This window comes from Trachemys scripta, chromosome 2, assembly GCF_013100865.1.
Source record: "Trachemys scripta elegans isolate TJP31775 chromosome 2, CAS_Tse_1.0, whole genome shotgun sequence".
In the NCBI taxonomy this organism is placed as follows: domain Eukaryota; kingdom Metazoa; phylum Chordata; order Testudines; family Emydidae; genus Trachemys; species Trachemys scripta.
The window spans coordinates 11,394,100-11,415,768 of NC_048299.1; the positions used below are offsets into that span (position 1 = coordinate 11,394,100).

At 49.7% G+C, this 21,669-nt stretch overlaps 1 protein-coding gene across 1 annotated transcript in view; it reads left to right on the forward strand.

The window, feature by feature from the left end:
• Positions 1-2,329: 2,329 nt before the first annotated feature.
• The window catches only part of VILL (villin like), a 53,164-nt gene continuing 33,824 nt past the window's right edge, over positions 2,330-21,669 (forward strand). The window contains exons 1-3 of the mRNA XM_034759901.1: positions 2,330-2,679; positions 15,704-15,785; positions 20,965-21,039. Of these exons, the coding sequence (XP_034615792.1) occupies positions 15,717-15,785; positions 20,965-21,039 (144 nt within the window). The 5' untranslated portion in view covers positions 2,330-2,679; positions 15,704-15,716. The remainder of the gene's footprint in view (positions 2,680-15,703; positions 15,786-20,964; positions 21,040-21,669) is intronic.

Below are 21,669 nucleotides of genomic sequence, written 5' to 3' on the forward strand. Positions count from 1 at the left end.
ACAAAGACATCCAAAATCAGAGTCAGTTTCTGACAATGTGGCTTGAACCTCTGTGCCTCTGCTCGGGTGGGGCATTTCCTTCCCTCGCCAGGTGCGAGGAGTCACAGGAGTCTTAATATTTGCAAAAGAACTTTGAGTTCCTTGCATGAAAGATGCCACAGGAGGTAAAGTATTAATGATTACCCACTACTAGCACCAGCCCGGCCACATGATACAACTGCAAACAGCTGTGCTGTCGCATGAAGTGAGGCAGCTTCTGTATGATAGTATTATGAGCTGCTCAAGCTATGGGATTACATCAAGGTAACGAGGAGTCTAGGCAATAGAGCATTCAGCCCATAGCCTTGTGGGTGCGTTATTCATTTCAAGACAGTTTCATTTTATGTAGTCGTGTTAACCATTAACCGGAACACAATTGCCAGCCAGAGGCAGCTACCTACCAGCATGTCATCCATTCACACAAAAGAACTCCAGGACAGCAGCTGTTTCCAGAGAATCATAGAATATCAGGGTTGGAAGGGACCTCAGGAGGTCATCTAGTCCAACCCCCTGCTCAAAGCAGAACCAATCCCCAACTAAATCATCCCAGCCAGGGCTTTGTCAAGCCTGACCTTAAAAACCTCTAAGGAAGGAGATTCCACCACCTCCCTACGAAACCCATTCCAGTGCTTCATCACCCACCTAGTGTAAAAGTGTTTCCTAATATCCAACCTAAACCTCCCCCACTGCAACTTTGGAGACGGAACTGGTGACCTCCGGAGCTAAAAGTATGAGTCTCCATCGCTTGAACTAATGAGCCGGCCTCTCTAAAACTCTCAGCCTCAGTAACACACCCACTGACCAATTGCTGACAGGAGCTCTGTACTCCTGAAGATCTGCCCCGTGTGTGCCAAGCAGGGTAACCAGAAACTGGTCTACCTAAAACCAGAGGTCACATTTGAAGATTTGGGCCCAACTGCTCCAGGTCACAGAGCCAGAAATAGAACCCAAATCTACTGCCCTATGAGACAACCACAAGACCAGGCTTTTCTTCACTGTCCCACTTAAAGATGTGGGGCTACTTTGAGAAACGAATATCCAATGTTCCACTTAAAATAAAGCCTGTGCTATTTTATGTGAAAGTCGACAGGAAGGTTACGCTGTGGCCAAAAATTAGTGTACTGGTGTCTAAAGTTTCATAGATAATGTGCGTTCTAGTGACAACAAAAGGCCTTTCCCACATCCCTGTACGCCACCACCGGTATAATGTAACCACGTTATTAAGGCCTGGCTTGGAGATTTCTACAGGTCTTATTTTGTAAGGGCTGAAGATAGAACCCCCACAACCGAATTGGAGCCATTACAGGATGGAAAATGAGATGTAATAGTCAGACACTTGGGAGCTTTGCATTAATTTGGGGTCAGGTTAGCAAATAAATTCCTGTTTCTATGAAGTTATGTGCTATGGTCTCTGAAACGTGTCAGTCTTTCAAATGACCTTTAAAAATAAACCTCTATGGGCGAGATCCTCAGATGGTCTGGATCGATGTAGTTCCATTGCTGCCATGCCAATACATACTAGCTGAGGGTCTGGCCCATAGTGGTGGGTGTGGGTTACTCTAAACAGCTAGGAATACTGCAAAGAACACATCAGTGAAAGCATCCGAAGAAGTGAGGTTTTTACTCACGAAAGCTTATGCCCAAATAAATCTGTTAGTCTTTAAGGTGCCACCAGACTCCTTGTTGTTTTTGTATCAGTGAAAGCGTAACAGGTAGGATGGCTTGACCGTAGGTTTGTTACCGGTCTCTAAGAGCTGTGTGCCCTTAGGGTGCTTATATGGCTCTCATATGGATCTCACAACACTTCGGAGAGGTAGGGCAGTCCTATTTCCATTTTACAAATGGGGGAGTAAGATAGAGAGAGTCTAAGTGGATGCTGCTGCCTTCCATCATATTAAATATTGACCTCCAGCAGCACCTTTGACTTTGCATGGATGAGACTGAGCATGGTCCCTGGACATAGGTGTTTACAATTTAAATTATTCAATGATCCACCTACAAGTTGCCAGCCAGAGCTTCTTCCCATCAGCTCCAGCAATTCCCTGCTTTTGTGCCAGGGACTGAGGAGAGAAGTTACAGGCTGGTGGGATGTGGCTGGGACATGGGGAAATTGAGTGGGATGGGGCCTGGCAAGTTATTTTACAGTAGGTCAGCCTTGTTGGATGGTCTGATGCTCTGTCATGTGACCAGGTCATCCAAACATCACTACATTCCACTGCCTCCATAAACCAGTGAAAAGAATCCTGCAGCCACTCTATAAAATACCAACAAAACAGCTCTCTAGCAAAGCAGCTTGTAATCATTAATGCCCATTGAATTTGTAACATGGATATTACAGAAAACCAGTGTCTCCTGAGCCCTGACCGTGAGCCCGGAAAATCTTGGGTAGAAGCACGTGGCTTCCTGGGTCTGTCTCTTAGCAAGTCTCATTGAAGGGAATGGGTGTGATCTCTTAGGAGGAGGTTCCCTGTAGTTAAGTACAGTATTAAATTACCGATTTCTGCAGTTTCCCTGCTGACAGAGGTGGCGGAGCAGCAAACAAAAGTGTCTGACGCTAGCGTGCCGAAGGGGCGAGAACACAGCTTGTGGGTGTAACTGGGAAGGCAGAGACTTTGAGGAGACCTCGCACTTTATAGCAAGGTAAGCTCCTTTTTTTTAATCCTCTTCATTTCATTTCTAAATGCCGAAGCTGCTGCATGAGCACTCCAACTGCGTGGCAGAACACAGCCCTGTCAATGTATTATCAGTTGTCTTTAAAACAAAAATGGGGCCAGATCCTCAGCTGATGTAATTAGGATAGCGCCAGTTACCCAACTGAAGTGTCTGGGCTGAGATTTTCATGCACACACAAATCTTTCGTCTCAGAGTTCTGAGAATCTGGCAAATCTGCCTATCGGCAACTCTGCTCCGAGGAAAAATAGGCTGGTTGTTGCCCCAGACTTGCTTTTACTTTCATGCAACACATAATTGACTCTTAGGTTTGACACCCCTCATTTGACTTTCTGCTGAGTGGGAATTTGTTTAAAAGTAGAATTTTTCGTCCCATTGTTACACCAGAGGGCAAACAAAAAAAAAAAAATGATCTGGATGGTCTAGATCAACAGAACACTATTCTCATGGCCTCATCAGTATAGATCTGTTAAAAAGTCTGAATACGAGGCAGTTTGCTGCTTAAAAGCAAGCGAAGGCTGTGCTGTATGTAATCTGTTTGCACTCTGTTACCTCCCAAGTTCGTCCGGTTCATGTAAGAGGCAAATTACACTACGGAGAAATTGGTTTGTAATGGAGTTTAGCTTCAGGCTTATTTGCTGGTATTTTTCTTAGGCACGTCTCCTAGGGACATGAAATTTATAATGTGAAGGAGAAACCCTGTGAATTGGCATCTGTGGGAGATTTGCATTCCTTAAGGAATATACTGGCGAAAGATGCAAACAAACCCTACGGTAACTGGAGCAAACTTGCGCTATTGGGAGTGGAGCTACACAGTGATGAAGCTCTCTGCGCTCGGTACACAGAGTAGCTAGAGGTGGCTCAGACCTTGCAAAGGATGTGGCAGGAGATCGCAGCTAGGAGGAGCAGCCTCCTTCCTAGCATTCACTTGGGGTTTTACAAGGCCTTTCCAGTTGGGATCCACTGCACGGTGGATGCTTCTTGCTTTCAAAGAACATGGGCGGTGCCGGAGAGCCCAGTCCAGACCAAGAAACCATTGCCTGTATTTCCATGCCTTGCTGCTGGCACTCGGCAAAGGCAGGTGAGCCTGTTTTGACTTTGCACAAACAAGCTGCCTTCCTCCCCCCTTTCCCCCCCCTCCCTCCAGCAGTGATGCAGGTCTCATGACATTATTTGCTAAGAAGGACTTTGTGGCAACTGTTGCCAAGGCTTCCCAAATGGGAATGGAGGCCTCCTGCCATGCTTTGAGGCAGAGCCACCGGGTTTGCTTTGAGGCAGGCACCTGAGGAGAGAAGAAGGCAGTGTTCCAGGCAGGAGGGGAGCAGTGGTAAAAAGAAGGTTGCGTGGCTATTGCCCATGTGATATCTGTGCTGTGGAGAGAGGGTGTCCGTCTCCAGACCTGCTAGTGCAGCACTTTTTACTCCATGGATCCGGAGAAGTGGTCACCTAAACATCCATCTGTGCTGCGCCCTTAACCACATTGGGTGGCCTGGTTCAAATGCAGCTGGTTCCTGATGGGGGCTGTGTCTTGTGTGGTGGGGGCCTAGCCAGTGTTGCCGGCCCAGCTCCCATTGGGTGCAATGGAGCTGAATTGTGTCCGTGTTCAAGCCATACTTCTGAAGCTTCCTGTCCAATGAAGTGGACAGTCCTAAATTTTACCACAGTTCAGGGACACGATTAAGGTCTTATCTGCTACCAAAGTGGGAGGGCCATGCTTTCACCAAGTCTAGGGAGCATCCAGGTCATAAACTGCCATATTGGGTGTTACAATAAATAGGTTCCCATAGTGGGGTGCTATTGTGTAATCACGTACAGGAACTTAGGGTTTGTCTACTTGGGGATATTCAGAAAAATTAATCCAAAGTAACTAAAGGTGTGAATTTAAGGTGTGGATTGGTTAATCTGCATTAAACCCCCATGTGGACATTCTTATTCAGAATTAATAAATTTTTAGCTTAATTCACTTTGGAAGCTAAACCAAATTAGCCTGAATAAGAATGTCCACATGGCGGTTTAATGCAGTTTAACCAATCCACTTTAAATTCACATCTTTAGTGTATTTGGATTCATTTTTCTGAGTGTTCCTGTGTAGACAAGCCCTTGGAGAACTCTACTTTCAGGTAGTGCTTGATGAGACAGAACATTACATGTGGAGGAAGGAACGAAGCCAGAAGGTTGCAAGTGGCTTGGCTCTTTTTCTTTATGCTGCAAACACAATAGCAGGGGACCTGTAATTGTCGTGTAGATTTGGTCCTACTGCTCCATTACATTTTGCAGCCCTCTAAAATCTGACTTCTCAATATCCATTAATTTTCCCAGCAGAACTTGCTGTGTTCATCTCCTCACAGAGCGTTCCCCCAATTGCATCATAGCCAGCTTCCTAATAGATTCTCTACTGGCTCTCACTGCCACCTCGCCCCAGCAAACTCCTCCCTCTCAGGAAGGTAACACTCACTCCCAGGTTATGGGAGTTAGCGCATCAAGAGACGAGCACAGTGTATCCCTCGCGCGTCAGTGTTTGCAGTGATCTTCTTAGTGCTCTGGATTGTCATTAGAGATGAAGCCCAAACTGGAACATTGAATCCGGCTTTCAGGGACATTCAGATCCATACTGGGATCCAAACTTCATGGCTTGGTCCCAATTCTAGTTAGAGAGCGTCTCTTATCCCAGGCTTTCACATCCCCTTCCCGACCTGACTACCCACTCAAGTACAGCCACTCACATACACACTCTTCCATCACCCTCAATCACAGAGGAATCCATACCTGACACTCACACCCAAAAACACATCTCCCCCTATCCCGTGGGTTCCCATAACCCCTCCGAGCAGATGGGGCTAATGGCAAATGGGAGACGCAAACCAGTGATTTTCACGGCTCACAGGCACGTCTTGTTTCCAGCACACAACAATGTGATTGCTTCCCTGGCCCGTACGGGACTATTCAGGCCAAGTGCCTTCAAAACAACTTCCCTTCCTGGGATTTTTTGCCCTTCTTTCTCCTAAGGCCATGCTCACTCTCGTTCTCCTGGCTCAGCACTTTGTCTGTAATAACAAGCTTCTCTGCTGCTCTCTGCCCACCTCAAAGAGATTTGATATATAGGGGATGCTAAATTGTATGCTTGAGTGCCATCCGTCCTGGGTCTTTACTGTGGAATGTGTTGTTTAGAGCTTCAACCCCCCCCCCACCCCCCAACCTAAAAATGCTCCTCTGGCATGTCATGAGCACGAAGTCTAGGCTTCTGCCTCTTCTGTGTTTAAAACCGCTCTTACGAAAGCAGCCAGAGATAATACAAGACATGCCTCCCTAGAAGCTGGATTCTATGGAGCTATGTTAGTTAGACATTAGATATCTATAGCTACCTCCCAGTAGGGAATGTGTGTTGTAAAGGTTTCATCAGCATTTAAATAAGATGCGTACAGGTAGGGTGAGCAGATAGCAACTGTGAGAAAACGGGACAGGGAGTGGGGGCTAATAGGTGCATAAATAAGAGAGAGTCCCAAAAAACAGAACTGTCCCTTTAAAAATGGGACATCTGGTCACCCTGCGTACAGGCATATAGCTATAGCTGTGAGTGTATCTATCCTATTTTAACCATAGGTGCACGCACACGCATCAACATTAAAATTCAGTCTTTGCCAGGCAATGTGTGCTACACGGTGCGTAGTACTATGCAGGAGCTGTTGGTGGAGGCTGACTTTTTTCCATCGTGAATCTTCATTTCCTCTCCTAAATTCTTATATTGTGCTGCGGACATCAGGGGAACAGCTGCCATGTTCAGCCCCAGAGGTGGCTGCATTCCAGTGGGCGGTGAAATAATACTGGTGTGTGGGGCTAATCCTGTCCTCCTGGACCAGACGCTCCTTCTCTGCATCGCCCAGTGTTGCGGTCCTGCCGATGCACAGGCAGGAGCCTTTTGGGCAGAGTCGTGTGTTTGGACAGGATACTGGGTCTGCTTGGCCTGCAAGGTACAGGGCGAAACAAAATACCCCCTTGTTGTCATTGGGCCCAAACTGGTCATTGCCTGTAAAGCTGTGCTGGTGGCAGGCTGTTTCAGACACCTCAACCTTTATGGGCTAGACTGGGTCACTAGGCTGAGCCCAGGGTAAGGGGCAAAGTATAAATTGCTCCCCACCGCGAACGAGAACAACGTGACTGGAGCTCCTAGGTGCAGCTGCCTCAGGGAGGACCCATTCCTTCCCTGCTCCCTTCGCTCTGGGTGGAGCATCACTGACTCCATCCCTCTGTGAGGGTTAATTTATTCCACCCCCCTTGTGCTCATTCAGCTTCACTGGTTAGTACCAGAGGAGAGGAGGGGCCGTGGCCAGGCCTTCTGCACCCACTTCTTGCCTCGTGCAAGCCATGCCATTGAATCAGCAAAGGGTGTTGCTGTCACCCCAGCTCGGCACCTACGACCATAACAACTCAGCTGCTGTAACGGAGGCGAGTGGCGCGCTCTGCACTGGTGGACCAGGCTCCAGGAGAGCAGAGACGCAGGTGTAACGACTGTCCCCACCTGTTGCATGCAGGAGTCCCAGAGCTAAGGGCAGGAGACTGTGCTTTGAGCTAAAGGATTAAATCCATGCGCTGAGAGCTGTAGCAAACTCATCTCCTCTGTGGATATGGCACGGAGGGGTGCAATATATGTACCACATGCTGCCGATGGCTTACAGAGAGCTCCCAGTTAGTAATAGGATATATGCATTGGTGAGGGGTGACACCGTTGCCAGCAGCTCTCTGGATGTTCCCTACATCATGGTCAGAGACCACAGGATAAACGTGTACCACACAGCTGGCACGGACTGTGCCTCTGCAGGGTGCTGGTAATATTTTCCCAAGGGAAGATCACCTTGAAGTCTGGCTCTGTTTTGGGAAACTCAGTGCTTAGATCCCTCCCCATGCTGCATGAAAGCGACTGGAAGGAGCGGAAGTTGGATCGGGTTGGTCGGCGGCTGCTTATCTTTCACCATTCGTGCTTCTACTTGCGTTGTGTGTGACCACGCTGCATCCAAGGGTATGGTAACCAGACAAAGGGCGAGCTTCCCTCCGCAGCAACTGCCGTGCACCTGAGTCCTGACTAATACTGCGACTCCCGGCCAGAGACGGACCCCCTGTCACGAGCCAGGTGGAAATTTCAACACAAGTGTCCCAGCTCGTTTCACCTGTGACCTCAGCCATGCACCAGCCCTTCAGCGAGAAAAGGGGCAGCCCTATAGAACTGCCTGCCCTCGTCTCTGGAATGTCTGGTTAACTCATTCCGAGCTAAGTTCGAGAGGTGGAATAAACATTAATCTCTCTGTTTGCCATTTGAAAGCTAACAGCATGGGCCCAGTCCTTGCAGCCCGCTGTGTGAAATCAAGGGAGCAGACTTGAGGATGGTCGTTATTCACGGGGGTACGATAACTACCTAGGTCGATATTTAGGCACCCAGAGGAACCGAGCAATCTGGCACTGCGACTGCTCGGTATCTCTAACAATCAGGCCACCCATTTAGGTGCTTTCTGTCTAGACACCCACAGCTAAAAGCTGGGTGCCGAAATTGGGCCCACCTCGAGGAGCCCCAAATTAAAAGCCACTTTTGAAAATCGGGCCTCGAATGGTTTAGAAGGGGGAACCCCAGAGCGGAGATCTGTGTGGTACAAAATGGCATTTCATTTTAATGCAGAACCCCAGCGGCATAAAAGAAATGAAGTTAAATCTTATACAGCCTGCAAAGAGCTTGGCTGTTGCCTATTTGTTACTTGGCTCATTTCCTTTTGAAGATGCCTTGTAGGACGTTATGCTCGGGTAACTCAAAATCCTTTTCCCAGCCTTGCTTCTAGTGGGAATATGTCACCTGCTCTCTTTTAACAGCCTGATCTTTAGCGGGGCCACTGCACGCAGCTCCAGGGGAAGGCAATGAGATTGGCAGGGGCTGAAAAATCAGGCCCTCTATTTTGACTGTGACCGTGATGCCTTGTTTTAGAGGGACTAGGCTCTGTGGCCAGATGCCAAACGCTTTGTCTAGATTCCGTGTGCTTGAGATTCTGAAGGAGGCTCAGTATATTCACGGTGAGCAGGAAGCACTTGCTCTCTTCCTCCCTCCCACCCACTGCACTCCCTAATGGCTCAGCCCTGGGTGACAATAACCTTTGTCCGTTCGGCTCAGTAACCATATATACAAAATACATCTCACCAAGGTGGTCGAGGGATACAGTCTTTTCCTCTAAGCTGTGCGCGCTGCGGCTCTGCTAAGACCCTGCTGGAAATGATTCTAACCAGAACGGCTTCCAAGGAAGTGGAGTTAAAAAGAATCCAGTCGTGTTCCTTGCTGCATAACTTGGGTGACTTTTCCAGTCTGTAATGTGCCATGTAGTTCTGCCTCCAGATTCAGTCAGGGTACTTAGGCAGAAACCGGTTCGTTACAGCAGAGTAGGGGGAGGGATAGCTCAGTGGTTTGAGCATTGGCCTGCTAAACCCAGGGTTATAAATTCAATCCTTGAGGGGGGCCACTTAGGGATCTGGAGCAAAATCAGTATTTGGTCCTGCTAGTGAAGGCAGGGGGCTGGACACAATGACCTTTCGGGGTCCCTTCCAGTTCTATGAGAATATAGCTCCATATATTATAAGGAATCGAGAAAAGGAAAAATGTGTTCATGATAAATTGGCAGCTTTATTCATCTGCGTGTTTGCTGCTCCCCTGGGACTGATCTGTATCCTGTTACTGAATCAATAATCTCTTCATTAGAAGCCCGCAAAGGGGCAGCTACCCTACCCTTATTAGAGGTTAAGTCAATCTTCATCTCTCTGTGCATTTGAAAACAATGCACCCAGCAAAAGGCCTGGAGAGTCCTCACACCAGTGCAAATGTTGACACAGAGTTTGCACAAGGCAGATTCTTAAACGTGTTCTTGCCAGTGGCTCTCAGGCCTAGAGAAAAATGTGTCCCTGTTCTGAACACACCCCAGTTTCGTCTGCTGCTTCTGTCTGCTTTGACATCAGGAGAGCCTATGTCACCGCCTGCAGAAGGGCCTAGGATAGCATGGGTGGCCATGGGGAGGAACCCCCAACCAAGGAGAGTGTGGGCTCTCTGCCTCCTTCCCTAGGGTGCAGAGAGGAGGAGAGGATCAGCTGCTTCTCTTCTTGTCACTAGTGCTCTCATCCCACCTTTGCTCCAGCCTGTGCTCCACCATGGGCTCTACCTCGCTGGCTTCAGGACGTGTTGATGCTTACTGGTATGGTGTCTCCACACAATGTCACTGCTTGCCAGAGCCTGGCAAACTCGTTACTTGACACCTGGAGCCCCTTTGTCTGCTCATGACTAGACTAGATCAGACTGTTAATCATTGGTTCATTCTTTGAAACTACTGAACAGTGGCTGCCAACATCTCTGAGCCTGTAGAATGGCTCCATCACAGGCTATTGGCCAGGGCTATTGCTACAAGTATTCACAACCCATTATTGGTGCAATGGGGGGGGGGGGGTCCACCCAAGTCCTGTGGTATGGTTCCTGCTTTCTGACAGGATGGTGCCCAACCTCCTCCAGATTCTCGGGATGGCCGCATTAGCATGCCTAGTGTCAATCTGTACGAACATTTCCAACTTTGACCTTTCCCCTCAAACATTCTTATGTACAAAGACGTCCTTATAGGAGTGTTTTTGGGAAGCCAGTAAAATGCGTCGCAAATACCATCATCCGTAGTTTTCATTCAAACAAATGCTATACTGGCAAATACTGCAAAGCACCCCTTCTCTCCCCCCCCCACCCCCCAAAACACGTCTATTTGCCCAGCTTTAATCTTCACATCGCACTGTGGTTTGGGAGTATGTTGAGGTTCAATGTGCTTTGGCGTGAGTATTTGCATTGCCTGTGGGAGAAGATATAAGGTCCCCAAAAGGTGTCTATTATATAGGTACCTCTGTTTTCCCACCCCGGTCAACCATCCTCCATTTTGTGTATCTGCTGCTTTTTGAAGGGCTCAGGCAAAAAAAAAATAGCCTCGGGGAAGAATGGTTGTTCAAGTCAGGAGTCGACATTGACCAAAGCAGACAAACCCGTTGTTGGTCCATTGTGCTGAACATTTCCATTTGGACTGCAGGCTGCTTTGTCTCCTTCTGGGACATGCAAAAAGCCAGACGAGGCGCAAAGAAGGTGGTTTGAGGGCGGGTGGTGCTTCTGGACAGCAGTGTGCTCGCGGGCTGGGGCTGGTTCACTAGACATCAGCACAGGTGTGTTCTGATTTCAGTAGGAGTGCTCAGGTGCATAACGTATATAGGTGTTTGTAGGATAGGCCCAACCAGCATAGACAGGGCATAAGCAGTTGAACAGCCGAAGACTAGAATATCCAAAACCAACTCAAATATTACCTATAATCCCGGCTTTCAAATTGGCACAGCCTGTCCGAAAGCACACGCCTGTCATAGTTTCCTAAGGCTTTTTACAGCACATGAGTCATCTCGTTTGGGGCTTTTGTTGTCCGAGTGCTGTTGGAATACAGAAAAGCCAAGTAGCCGTCCATTCAGACTGTTCTTCTGGCGTTTGACATGAAGCCTGGATACCTTTCTGGGTTTTTCATTCCCCCAACTTTCCATGAACCCGGAGAATGTGCCAGGATTTGAGACTGAATCTATATTTTTACCAAGTAATATGCATCCCAAAATGAAAAAGTGACTGCGTGTAGGTCCATTGAACTGTTATTTATTAACCATTCTTGGGAGTGACCCTGACACGTTAGTCATCTGCTCCTTCCTGGAGTAAAATTGCACACCCACACAATGGAGGCACTGAATTTGACACACACAGCAAGGAGTACCGCTGCGGTTCTGGTGTTGCATGATGGGAGTGTACTCTACTGAGATGTGTGCGTTACAGGTCCCCCTCGGTGCTGATCGGCAGAGGATACCAGTTTTTACAGCCCACAGCTAAGGAGTTTGGGCTGTTTAACTCAAGCTGTAGCCGCTCAGACTTTTAGTTCTGGAGGTCGCCCATGCAATCCCCTGTGTGTTGGCCAACATGGCGGTGGCCAGGGGAGCATTAAGGTTTCCAGGGTCTGCGGCCTCACCCCCAGAAGTGTTCTGCAATTTTCTGTTGAATTTACTTATTCTCCACGATCTGCAGGGGTTGTTGGTATGTAGGTGGGGTGGTGAGTGCCGCTCATTATGCCAAATGGCAGTGGAACAACGAGGCTAAAACAGGATTTTTGGCCAAGTGGCTGAAGCTTTCGGTGGGCGGAGCAAGAGGAGGCCTGCTCTTCTCTGCTTCTGCCTTTTATGGCTGGTCCCTCAATGCTTGCACGATCCCTGTGCTTCTTAGAAGAGCTGGGATTGACCAAGGACAGCTGCTATTGGCTGGTGGGTGTCCCGGCACTGCTCAGGGGGGAGTGGCTCAACTTCCCAGCCCCTGCCTTGCAATCTGGAGCTGGTTGTGGAGGCCATCCCCTCTTCTCCATACAGTCCATTTCCTCAACCTCTATCGCCTGTGTCCTGCCATTGCTACTGTCACTGTGGCATTTACGGGACACGTGTTCACACAAACCACCCATCTGTGCGGATTGTAGATGCGTGTGAGGAAGCTGTCACAGCTGCGCCTGGATCCCTCCTCCATGGTCCATGCCAGGAGTGTCCAGTCTGGTCAGAGCCTCCAGCAGTCACCTGTCTCTGGGCAAGGACCCATGTCCCACTCCACTCTGCTGGGGGGGTTTAAGGCTGCACAGCCCCTACCATACATTGTGGTGTCCCCAGCAAGCCAGTCTGCCTCGTAACCAGTCCCTGTGCATTGCTTTCTCTCCAAGGGCTATGAACGGTGTGCTGGCCGTTCCCAGTTAACCTGCAGGTCTTTCTCAGCAAAGCGTATTTCGTCAGGGTAAAACAGCATATGGAGAAAACATAGAGCATGAAAAGGGTGGACATGCTCACTCCACAGACCAGAAATTGCCCATGCTCCACAGCAGGAGTGTGGTAGGCCAGCATCCCTTTCCTCCAGGCTGGGGGGGCACCTTTCCTTGGACAGAAGGTCCTGTCTCTTTGCTGAATGAAAAGGCAGCCCCTGAGTCTCCCCACACTCAGCCTTTCTATGCCCCCAAAAGCCCTTTCTGCATTTCTTAGGCTGCAAAACTCATGCAAATCACCCAGGGGGTGGAATGGCTCAGGAGCTGTTTACAATCTCAGGGGTCATTACCCCCTACTGTTTTTCGTTGCTAGGAGCTGTGTTAATCCTCTTCCCCCCCCCCCCCGCCCGCACAATCAGGTCCGGCCCATCGCGGTTCCCACTGGCCGCAGTTCGCTGCTCCAGGCCAATGGGAGCCGCTGGAAGCGGCGTGTGCCACGGTTTGCTGCTCCAGGCCAATGGGAGCTGCTGGAAGCGGCGCAGGCCGACAGACGTACTGGCCGCCACTTCCAGCAGCTCCCATTGGCCTGGAGCAGCGAACCACGGCCATTGGGAGCCGCGATCGGACAGACCTGCAGACGCGGCAGGTAAACAAACCAGCCCGGCCCGCCAGGGGCTTTCCCTGCACAAGCAGCGTCCCAAGTTTGGGAAACACTAGAAAGTCTAGAGCTTTATAAATGTTTCCACACTTCCTGCTTGTGGCATAGCCAAGACACGAGCAACTGGCTTTTGTGTCTGGACAGGGGGTTGAGTTAATGGGAACACTTGCTACAACTCATGTTAAATTGCTAGTGAAGACAAGCCCCAGGACAGAAGGTTGTTTTCATGGTATTTCAAGCCTGGCAACTAGCAGAAATATACTTGAAATCTCGTGAAAACAGCTGACCCTCAGTAAGATTGCTATCTCATCACAGTTTCTAGACCAGGGGGTTGTGTCTGCTCTGGTCTTAATAGGGACGGGGAGCCGGGAATCATAGAGGGGCTCAGTTTAGGAAGGGAGGTTCTTGGTGTGGTAAAGGTTAAGAATCCCTGTTTTAAACCAGAGATTTGGATTATAGTTTTTAATAAGCATCTGAGCTTTTGGGTGCTAGTTCAAGCTGATTATCCGAGCTCAGCTGACGCCTGACATCTTTTGAGCAAACTCTTTTACTAAAGAGAAGGGAATATTGTCCAAACACCTGAGTTCTGTGAGCTCTGTGGCCTATGATGGAAAACATTTGATGCTCTGCCAAATTCAGATCCAACAACAATATTCTGTGCTCTGATATATAATACATGCAGTTTAACAAAAGACCAGGAAACACCCAAGGGGCAGAACTGGCTGGCTGTAGTCAAGGCAGGCCTTTCATTCGGCAGGAAGGTAGGCAGAGAATAAAACGCAATCAAGGTATTTTTTTTTTAAACTAATATAATAGTTAACTGTGTTGTAAGCAAACACAATTTGGGAGTCGGAGAATGATACCATCACAGTGCTTTCGCATATGAATGAAAAGAGAGAGTCAGTGAGCCACATTGTATCCTGCGTTACTCCTGTTCAACCCCAGTAACTTAACAGAGGGGAGAATTTGTCCCAAAGATTGTAAAGACAGTAATGAACTGGCTGGTGCATGTGCATTCTACTGCCATCTGCTGGAGAGACTGAGAACTGGTCACCTGCGTGTCATAGATCTTATACTGATACCACACAGTTTGCTTTAACTCAAGTGGTAGTAGCCTGTGCTTACAGAGCAGGAGGATCTACATTCTCTGCCTCCTGCTGCCAGGATGTTCTGAACAACAATGGTGATGACAATAAAGCTCCCAGGTGTCTGGGTTTGTTACAATGTACCGGTTCAGGTATTACTTGAAATAAATGGGGGGTTAGCCCCAGTACCCTGGCTAAATTGCATTCTAACTTCCCTCTGCAGTGTCTACTGGCTCTTGTATCCCTGTTGGCTTCCTGCTTAAGCTGTTCTGTAGTGTTGTGAGTGGTTGATTAGCTGTTGGGTCAGACCCCAGAGGTGGCTGCATGTCACTGATGGATTAAGTGAATCATCTGTCTATACCGGGGTAGGCAACCTGCGGCACACGTGCCAAAGGTGGCATGTGAGCTGATTTTCAGTGGCACTCACTCTACCCGGGTCCTGGCCACCGGTCCGGGGGGCTCTGCATTTTAATTTAATTTTAAATGAAGCTTCTTAAACATTTTAAAAACCTTATTTACTTTACATACAACAATAATTTAGTTCTATATTATAGACTTATAGAAAGAGACCTTCTAAAACTGTTAAAATGTATGACTGGCACGCAAAACCTTAAATCAGAGTGAATAAATGAAGACTCGGCACAGCACTTCTGAAAGGTTGTCGACCCCTGGTCTATACACTGGGGAGCCTCTGGAATGAAAGAGGTTTGATACATGGACATAATCATAAGAGTGCAAGACTTGGAGCTATCTTTTGTCCTAAAGAGAACCACAGTCCCCACTGGTATTTATCCCCCTTTGGATCTGTGCCTCACCAACCTACCGTCCAAGCTTTGGGCCAGATCCTCAGCAGATGTAAATTGGTGTAGCGCCATTGGATTCTATAGCGCTGTGGCGAGTTACACCCATTGACGATCAGGTCCCATAGCTTTGAAAGTTACCCTGTCTGTCGCCTGGGAATCGCCTGTTTGTTTTACTCACATAAAAGAAGGTTGAGTTAGTGCAGAATGGGTGTGAGGGGGATTCCTGGGTTTTGCGCACAGCAGAAGCTCCCATCTGCTCCACCGTACAATACATGCTAAGAAGCGTAACGGGCCAACGTTCTGCTCCAAACTCCTCGTTGTGTTTTTGTGGGTACGATCCCCGGCTCATGTCGTGCTTGGCATCTTGTTTGACCCTTTGGCCCTGTTCAGTATGTGTAACATGGGGCCAAATCAGAGTGTGGGGCAGCATTTTATCTATCCTCATTTGAAATGACACCACAAGGTGCAAGGTCGTGGGGAGTCAGAGCCATGGTCTGTTGTTCGAATGGCTAAAGCCAGCAAAAGTCTGCAGTGAATTTTGTTCTTATGGGTGAATCCACGTTCTAGGAGCCTCGCTGCCACTTGGCTTGGAGTTTTACCAAACTGGATAGTTATTGTACACTTCGTCTTTCTCCCCTTCAGTTCAACCAGCAGAATGACGGAGACTGACACGGGCCTCCCCACTATCGAGAGAAAGCCGGGGCTGCAGATATGGACCATAGAGGTACGGGAGAGGAGCGCATCCTTCGCAGATGGGGGGGCGGGGGGGAGGGTCTGGGGGCGTTTTACAAGAAAGAGATGCTGTGAAGATTGCTTAGGTGAGAGAGGAAAGATGGTCTTGTAGTTAAAGACGAAGGAAGACTAGGACTCAGGAGACCCAAATTCTATTCCCAGCTTTATCCCACACTGTGTGTAACATTCAGCAACTCGTGCGACGGCTCTTGGCCTCAGTTTCCCCATCTGTAAAATAGAGATAATACTGACTTAGGAAACAGGAATGTTGTGGGACTAAAGTTGATACTTTATTACAGGAGCATCCAGAGACTCCACTGCACTAGGTGCTGCACATACACACTGTAACAGACAGGCCCCGCCTTGTACAGCTGTCAATCTAAATAGACAAGACCAAGATTGGGAGAAAGGAAGCGTTACTATTCCCACATCACAGCTGAGAAATAGAGGATTTAAGTGACTTGCCCAAGGTCCCGCAGTGAGTCAGTGGCAGAGTCAGGGACTGAGCCCAGCTCTTCAGAGACCACAAGACTATCCAGAGCAGATACTGTTGTTCACAGCAGCACTGATGTGACTGTAAATATGCCTGAGCCCCGTCTGCACTAGTGGTTTAGCACTGGTCCCAACGGCCTGTTGCCAGCCGTGACGGTAAGACAGGTGCTAGGGAGATGCTGCAGCTGGCGGAGAGTCCTGACCAAAGAGGTGGCCGTGGCTAGTGCCTGACTCAGCCTGTTTTCCCCAGAAGTGTGTTCCACAGCTGGCCGCCTGCTGCTGAGCGTGCCCCAAACAGGAGCCCAGCCCAACGCTTAGAGGGCAGAGCCCAAGGACCTGAGCAGAGACTGTCGTGTGACTCTCGCTGGCAGGGACTGTGCAGTGAGACCTGCTTGGTGAAGAAGTTGCCATTGGGAATGATGGAGAGTCATTGCCTTTCCCTGTTTGTGCACGTGGCATTGCGCCACTTTCCAGGGGAGCTGTCATTAAAAACAAGTCTGTTCCCCAGGGACACGCTGGTATGAGGGGAAACCAGTTGGGCCACCAGAAAAATGCACGGCTTGAACTGCTGTGAACTGCAGCTCAGTATAGCCATGGGGGGGTGGGTGGGAGGGGAGAGTGTGTGTGTGTGTGTGTGTGTGTGTGTGTGTGTGTGTGTAAGTAATGTTGGAAGGGGTTCTCAAGCTTGTAGTGCCCACCAAAGCTGCTTGTTAAACCCCCTCTCCCACCACCAAAACTGAAAGTAGGCCAGGGCTGTCCACTGACTCAAACGTTCCCAGGCAAATGCTGGAAGCTATGGACTCTTGCCTTGACCCTCAGATCACCCTGGCACAGAGCTGTGAGGTTCAAGAGGCAGCTTGGAGCAGGAGGTGTAACTAACGCTCTGAAGTATGTACACGCACTGATCCCTCCGCTGCCTCGCCCATCCCCACCCTTAGTACGATCGTAGTTCCCAGGCTACGTACTGTGAGCAGGAGAGATTTAGATCAGAGAAATCAGAGATGGAAATGCCTATGACGTCATCCAGTCCAACCACCGCGCCCCCCTCCCTACAGTGCAGTTACTAGTTATTCATTCATTTGGCTTTAAAATGTCCCAAGCAATGAGGTCTCCACCATTTCCACATGGAATACGTAGTGGCTCACATTGTCAGGCCCTTTCTCCTAGTATTCACCCCTGTTCTTCCTTTCTGAACTTCATTCCATTCCTTCTCGTTAGACACACTTGTTACTGCCCTGAATACGTTACTCTCACCTTTCAGATACTCATTGACAGGGCGGCCAGTTATATGGTACCGGGGTGCCCGTGCTCCAGGAATATTCAGGGCCCAGGGGCCCAGCTCCACCAATGTTCAGGGCCGGGTCTCTCCCCCAGCCACGCCTGCCATGCCTGTGCGTCTCCCCCGAGTGTCTCCCGGCCCCGCCTGCCGCCCCCGGGTGATTTAAAAGGGCCCCGGGGGCCCCCAGCCGCCACCACCGGCAGCACAGTGGGGCTAAGGCGGCTTCCTGTCCGCCCTCGCTCCGCGCCACTCCCAGAAGCGGCCGGCACATCCCTCCAGGCCAGGGGGAGGGCGGGTTTTTCCATGCGCTGCCCCCACCCTGAGCACCGACTCCGCAGCTCCCATTGCCTGGGGACTGCAGCCAATGGGAGCTGCGGGGGTGGTGCCTGCAGGCAGCGACACATGGAGACCCCCCAGCCCCTCTGCCGGAGTCACTGCCAAAGCAGTGTGCGGGTCATTTTCAAGAGCTGCCCGAGATAAGCCCCGCACCCCCACCCCAGCCTGTACCCCACATCCAAACTCCCTCCCAGAGCCTGCCCCCGCACTCCCTCCTGCACCCCAACCCCCTGCCCCAGCCAAGAGCCTGCACCCAGCACCCAAACTCCCTCCTAGAACCTGCACCCCTGCCCCAGCCAGCACCCCACACCCAAACTCCTTCCCAGAGCTCACACCCTGCACCCCCTCCTCCACCCCAGAGCCCGCACCCCAAACCCCCTCCCACACCCGAACTCCCTTCTAGAACCCGCACGCCTCCTGCACCCAAACTCCCTCCCAGAGCCCACACCCTGCATCCCCTTCTCCACCCCAACCCCCTGCCCCAGTCCAGAGCCCACACCCCACCCCCCCCCACACCCAAACTCCCTCCCAGAACCTGCACCCCCTCCTTCACCCCAATCCGCACCCAAACTCCCTCCCAGAGCTTGACCCTTCACTCCTCCTACACCCAAACTCCCTCCCAGAGCCCACACCCTGCACCCCCTTCTCCACCCCCACCCCCTGCCCCCGTCCAGCGCCCACACCCCCACCCCCCCCCGCATCCAAACTCCCTCCCAGAGCCTGCACCCCCTCCTTCACCCCAACTCTCTGCCCCAGCCCAGAGCCCACACCCCAAACCCCCTCCCGCACCCAAACTCCCTCCCAGAGCCTTAGGCAGGTGTGGGGGGGGGCCGGACTTGACCCGTTTTGGGCATCACCAAAAATTATACAAACCTGCCGCCCCTACTCGTTGATCGTTGTTTTGAACCCCGTGTGGTTCATTGATTCATAGATCTTAAGACCAGAAGCAACCCCGTATGTTGCGTCAACTTGTCTACAGGCCATAGAGTTTCACCCAGTGACTCCTGCACTGACCCCAGTAACTTGTGTTTGGCTAAACTCTTCCAGAAGGACATCCAGTCTTGCTGTGAAGACTCCAAGAGATGGAGAAACCTTGGTAGCCTGGTCTAAGGGTGAATCACCCTCGCAGTTGTAAAAATGTGTGCCTTCTTTCTAACTTGAGTTTCAGTCCCCTCTTGATTGTCTAGCACTGTGTTAATAAAAGGCCTGATCTGGAACAAACCTAACCAGAACATTTGCCTGGGAAATTACAGTAATATGCCCTTGTGTACATACTGTGCAGTATGTACAGAGTACGCGGTCAATGTCTGCCTACACCCATAGCACACAGAAATCAAACTAGCCCAGGACTGCGCTCTATAAATAGCGAGTGAGTCATAAACCACACATCATTGGTCTGAATTTCAGCCCAGTGAGTTTGCCCGGTTTCATATTCTTGTTTGAAGTGAACTGGAAAACTCCATGCAAATGCAAATGGAGCCCGGAAATCTATTCTGCCTGTTCTCTGCTCATCTGAGTGAGGGAACACAACGGGGCTCTTGGCGTGTGGCTTACTGACCTTTCAAACGCTAGTTCTCTGCCTCTATGAAGCCCGCTGTCTCTTCAGTGTTAGCTAGGGTAGGTGCCAGGAATGCTCCATTCTGTGCTGTCGCTGGCCTAAGAAGTCAAATGCAGCAGTCGAATCCTCTGGTAATGGTGAGCCTCGATGCTGCTCAGGCCAACAGCAGGGTTTGAACTCAAGTCTTTCAGCAGTAAAAGTATGAGGCTTTGTCACTTGAGGATAGCTCAGTGGTTTGCGCATTGGCCTGCTAAACCCAGGGTTATGAGTTCAATCCTTGAGGGGACCATTTAGGGAAGTGGGGTAAAAATCTGTCTGGGGATTGGTCCTGCTGTGAGCAGGGGGTTGGACAAGATGACCTCCTGAGGTCCCTTCCAACCCTGGTATTCTATGATTTAAAGGACTAAGGGCCTGAGTCAAAGCCTGTTGAATCACATGGGATTTGGCCCAGGCTTGAAGCAGTAGGAGACCTTTACCTCTGCTGATAATCATAGATAAGATGAGTCCTATACTGAGCATCAGGTTGCTTTGTTATTTATTCATTCCCCAGATGCCTCCCTGGGCTAAGCACTGGACAAACAGATAATAAGACAGTCCTTGCGCTAAACGACTTAGCAACAGCAACTCAGGGGCACAGTCGGGAATAGAACCCAGGTGTCCCAAATACCTGTCTAGCACTCATCCCACGAGACCACGCTGCCCCCAAAGGGAAGCGGTGTACTTCAACAGAGGCTCAAAACAGATAGATCTATTTTAAAGGTCCATTAAATCATAGAGGGAGAATTCAGCTTGTACTTCTGGGCTTCAGCTAAAACGGAGTTGTTAGCAGTCCATCTTTATTAATCCTTGGAAAATTTAGGGATGGATTTTCCCAGCTAGGGGACCTAACGCATTAGTTGGACACTTCAGCAGTTGCTCACTGATCGTATAGTGATGGGTGCTGTGTAAGAACTTAGAAACAGAGGCCAAGGCGTGAGTCATAGAGACCTCTTGCCCTCCAGTTCAGAGCTGAAGTCCTTTGGCTTGCTCTGCACATTAGAGACATGCTGTGACTAGAATCCCCAGCACCTGTTGCTAGCACTATGCAAAATCTTAGAGCCTAATATTTTTAAAAGGTGTTTTGTTGTCACGTGGTTTACCCAGCCTGTGTCTGGAGCACAACAGCTGGTCTGGAAGCATCAAAGAATTGTGTTTGACCTGCTGGGGTGTGTGGGTAGGTGGCTGGGGTTAGAAAGTGCTGGAGTCTCAGACTTTCCAACAGTGTAGTTATAATATGGCCTTTCTGCAAAGGTGAACTCAATGGCACAGACTGTAAACAGCAGAAAGACATGATGGCTCTGGGAGCAAGACTCTTGGGTGCTTAGTGCCTGGCTCCACTGAAGTCAATGGCAAATTATGGTAATATACAGAGGAGAAGGGTGATGCCCCATTTGTTACCCCAGCAAACTCACTGCTGTATCTTGTCCATGCATTTTTTTTACTGTTGCTTTCTCCGATTTCTTGCAGAAAATGAAAATGGTTCCCGTTCCCGAAAAGGCTTATGGGGGCTTTTTCGAAGGAGACTGTTACATCATATTATATGTAAGTAAGCCAAGCAGATGTCATTATGTTTGGAAATGCTCTGCACTATTTCATTAACCTCCCTTGGACTGGAGCTCAAGTCACTACTTTGCCTGGGTCCAGCAGCACCATGGTAAAACATAACTTATTCGCCATCCCACCAACAGCCTGATTTTAACGCCGGAAGTTGCCTATTCAGTATAGGAAAGGCCAGAGAAGCAATAATGGGGGGAAATGCATGAAAGAGGCAATCATCTCTGTTCTGTCCTCTTGAAAAGAACCCTCATACTCCGTGCTCCTGCAGACTATTCCCTCCAGGGAGCACTAAGGTGAAGGCCTATAGTTTGAAAACTGACTAACTGGATTTTGGGTGTGCCAAGGGTGCCCAGTTTTGAGTACCTTAAAATGGACCTGGTTTTCAGGGGTCAGGTGATCAGCCCTTTTTTTGAGAATCGGGCCCCTCTAAGGTGTCTCAAGTTGGGCTCCTAGAAATTCAGGCAGCCAAAATCACTGGTTGTTTTTGCAAAAGTTTGGCCTTAGAGACTTGCCCAGGGTCACACACTCAGTCAGCAGCAGAGCTGGGAATAGAAGCTACGTTTTCTGCATCCTGTCCTGTGCTGTAACCACAGTATTGTGTAGTGGTAAGAAAAC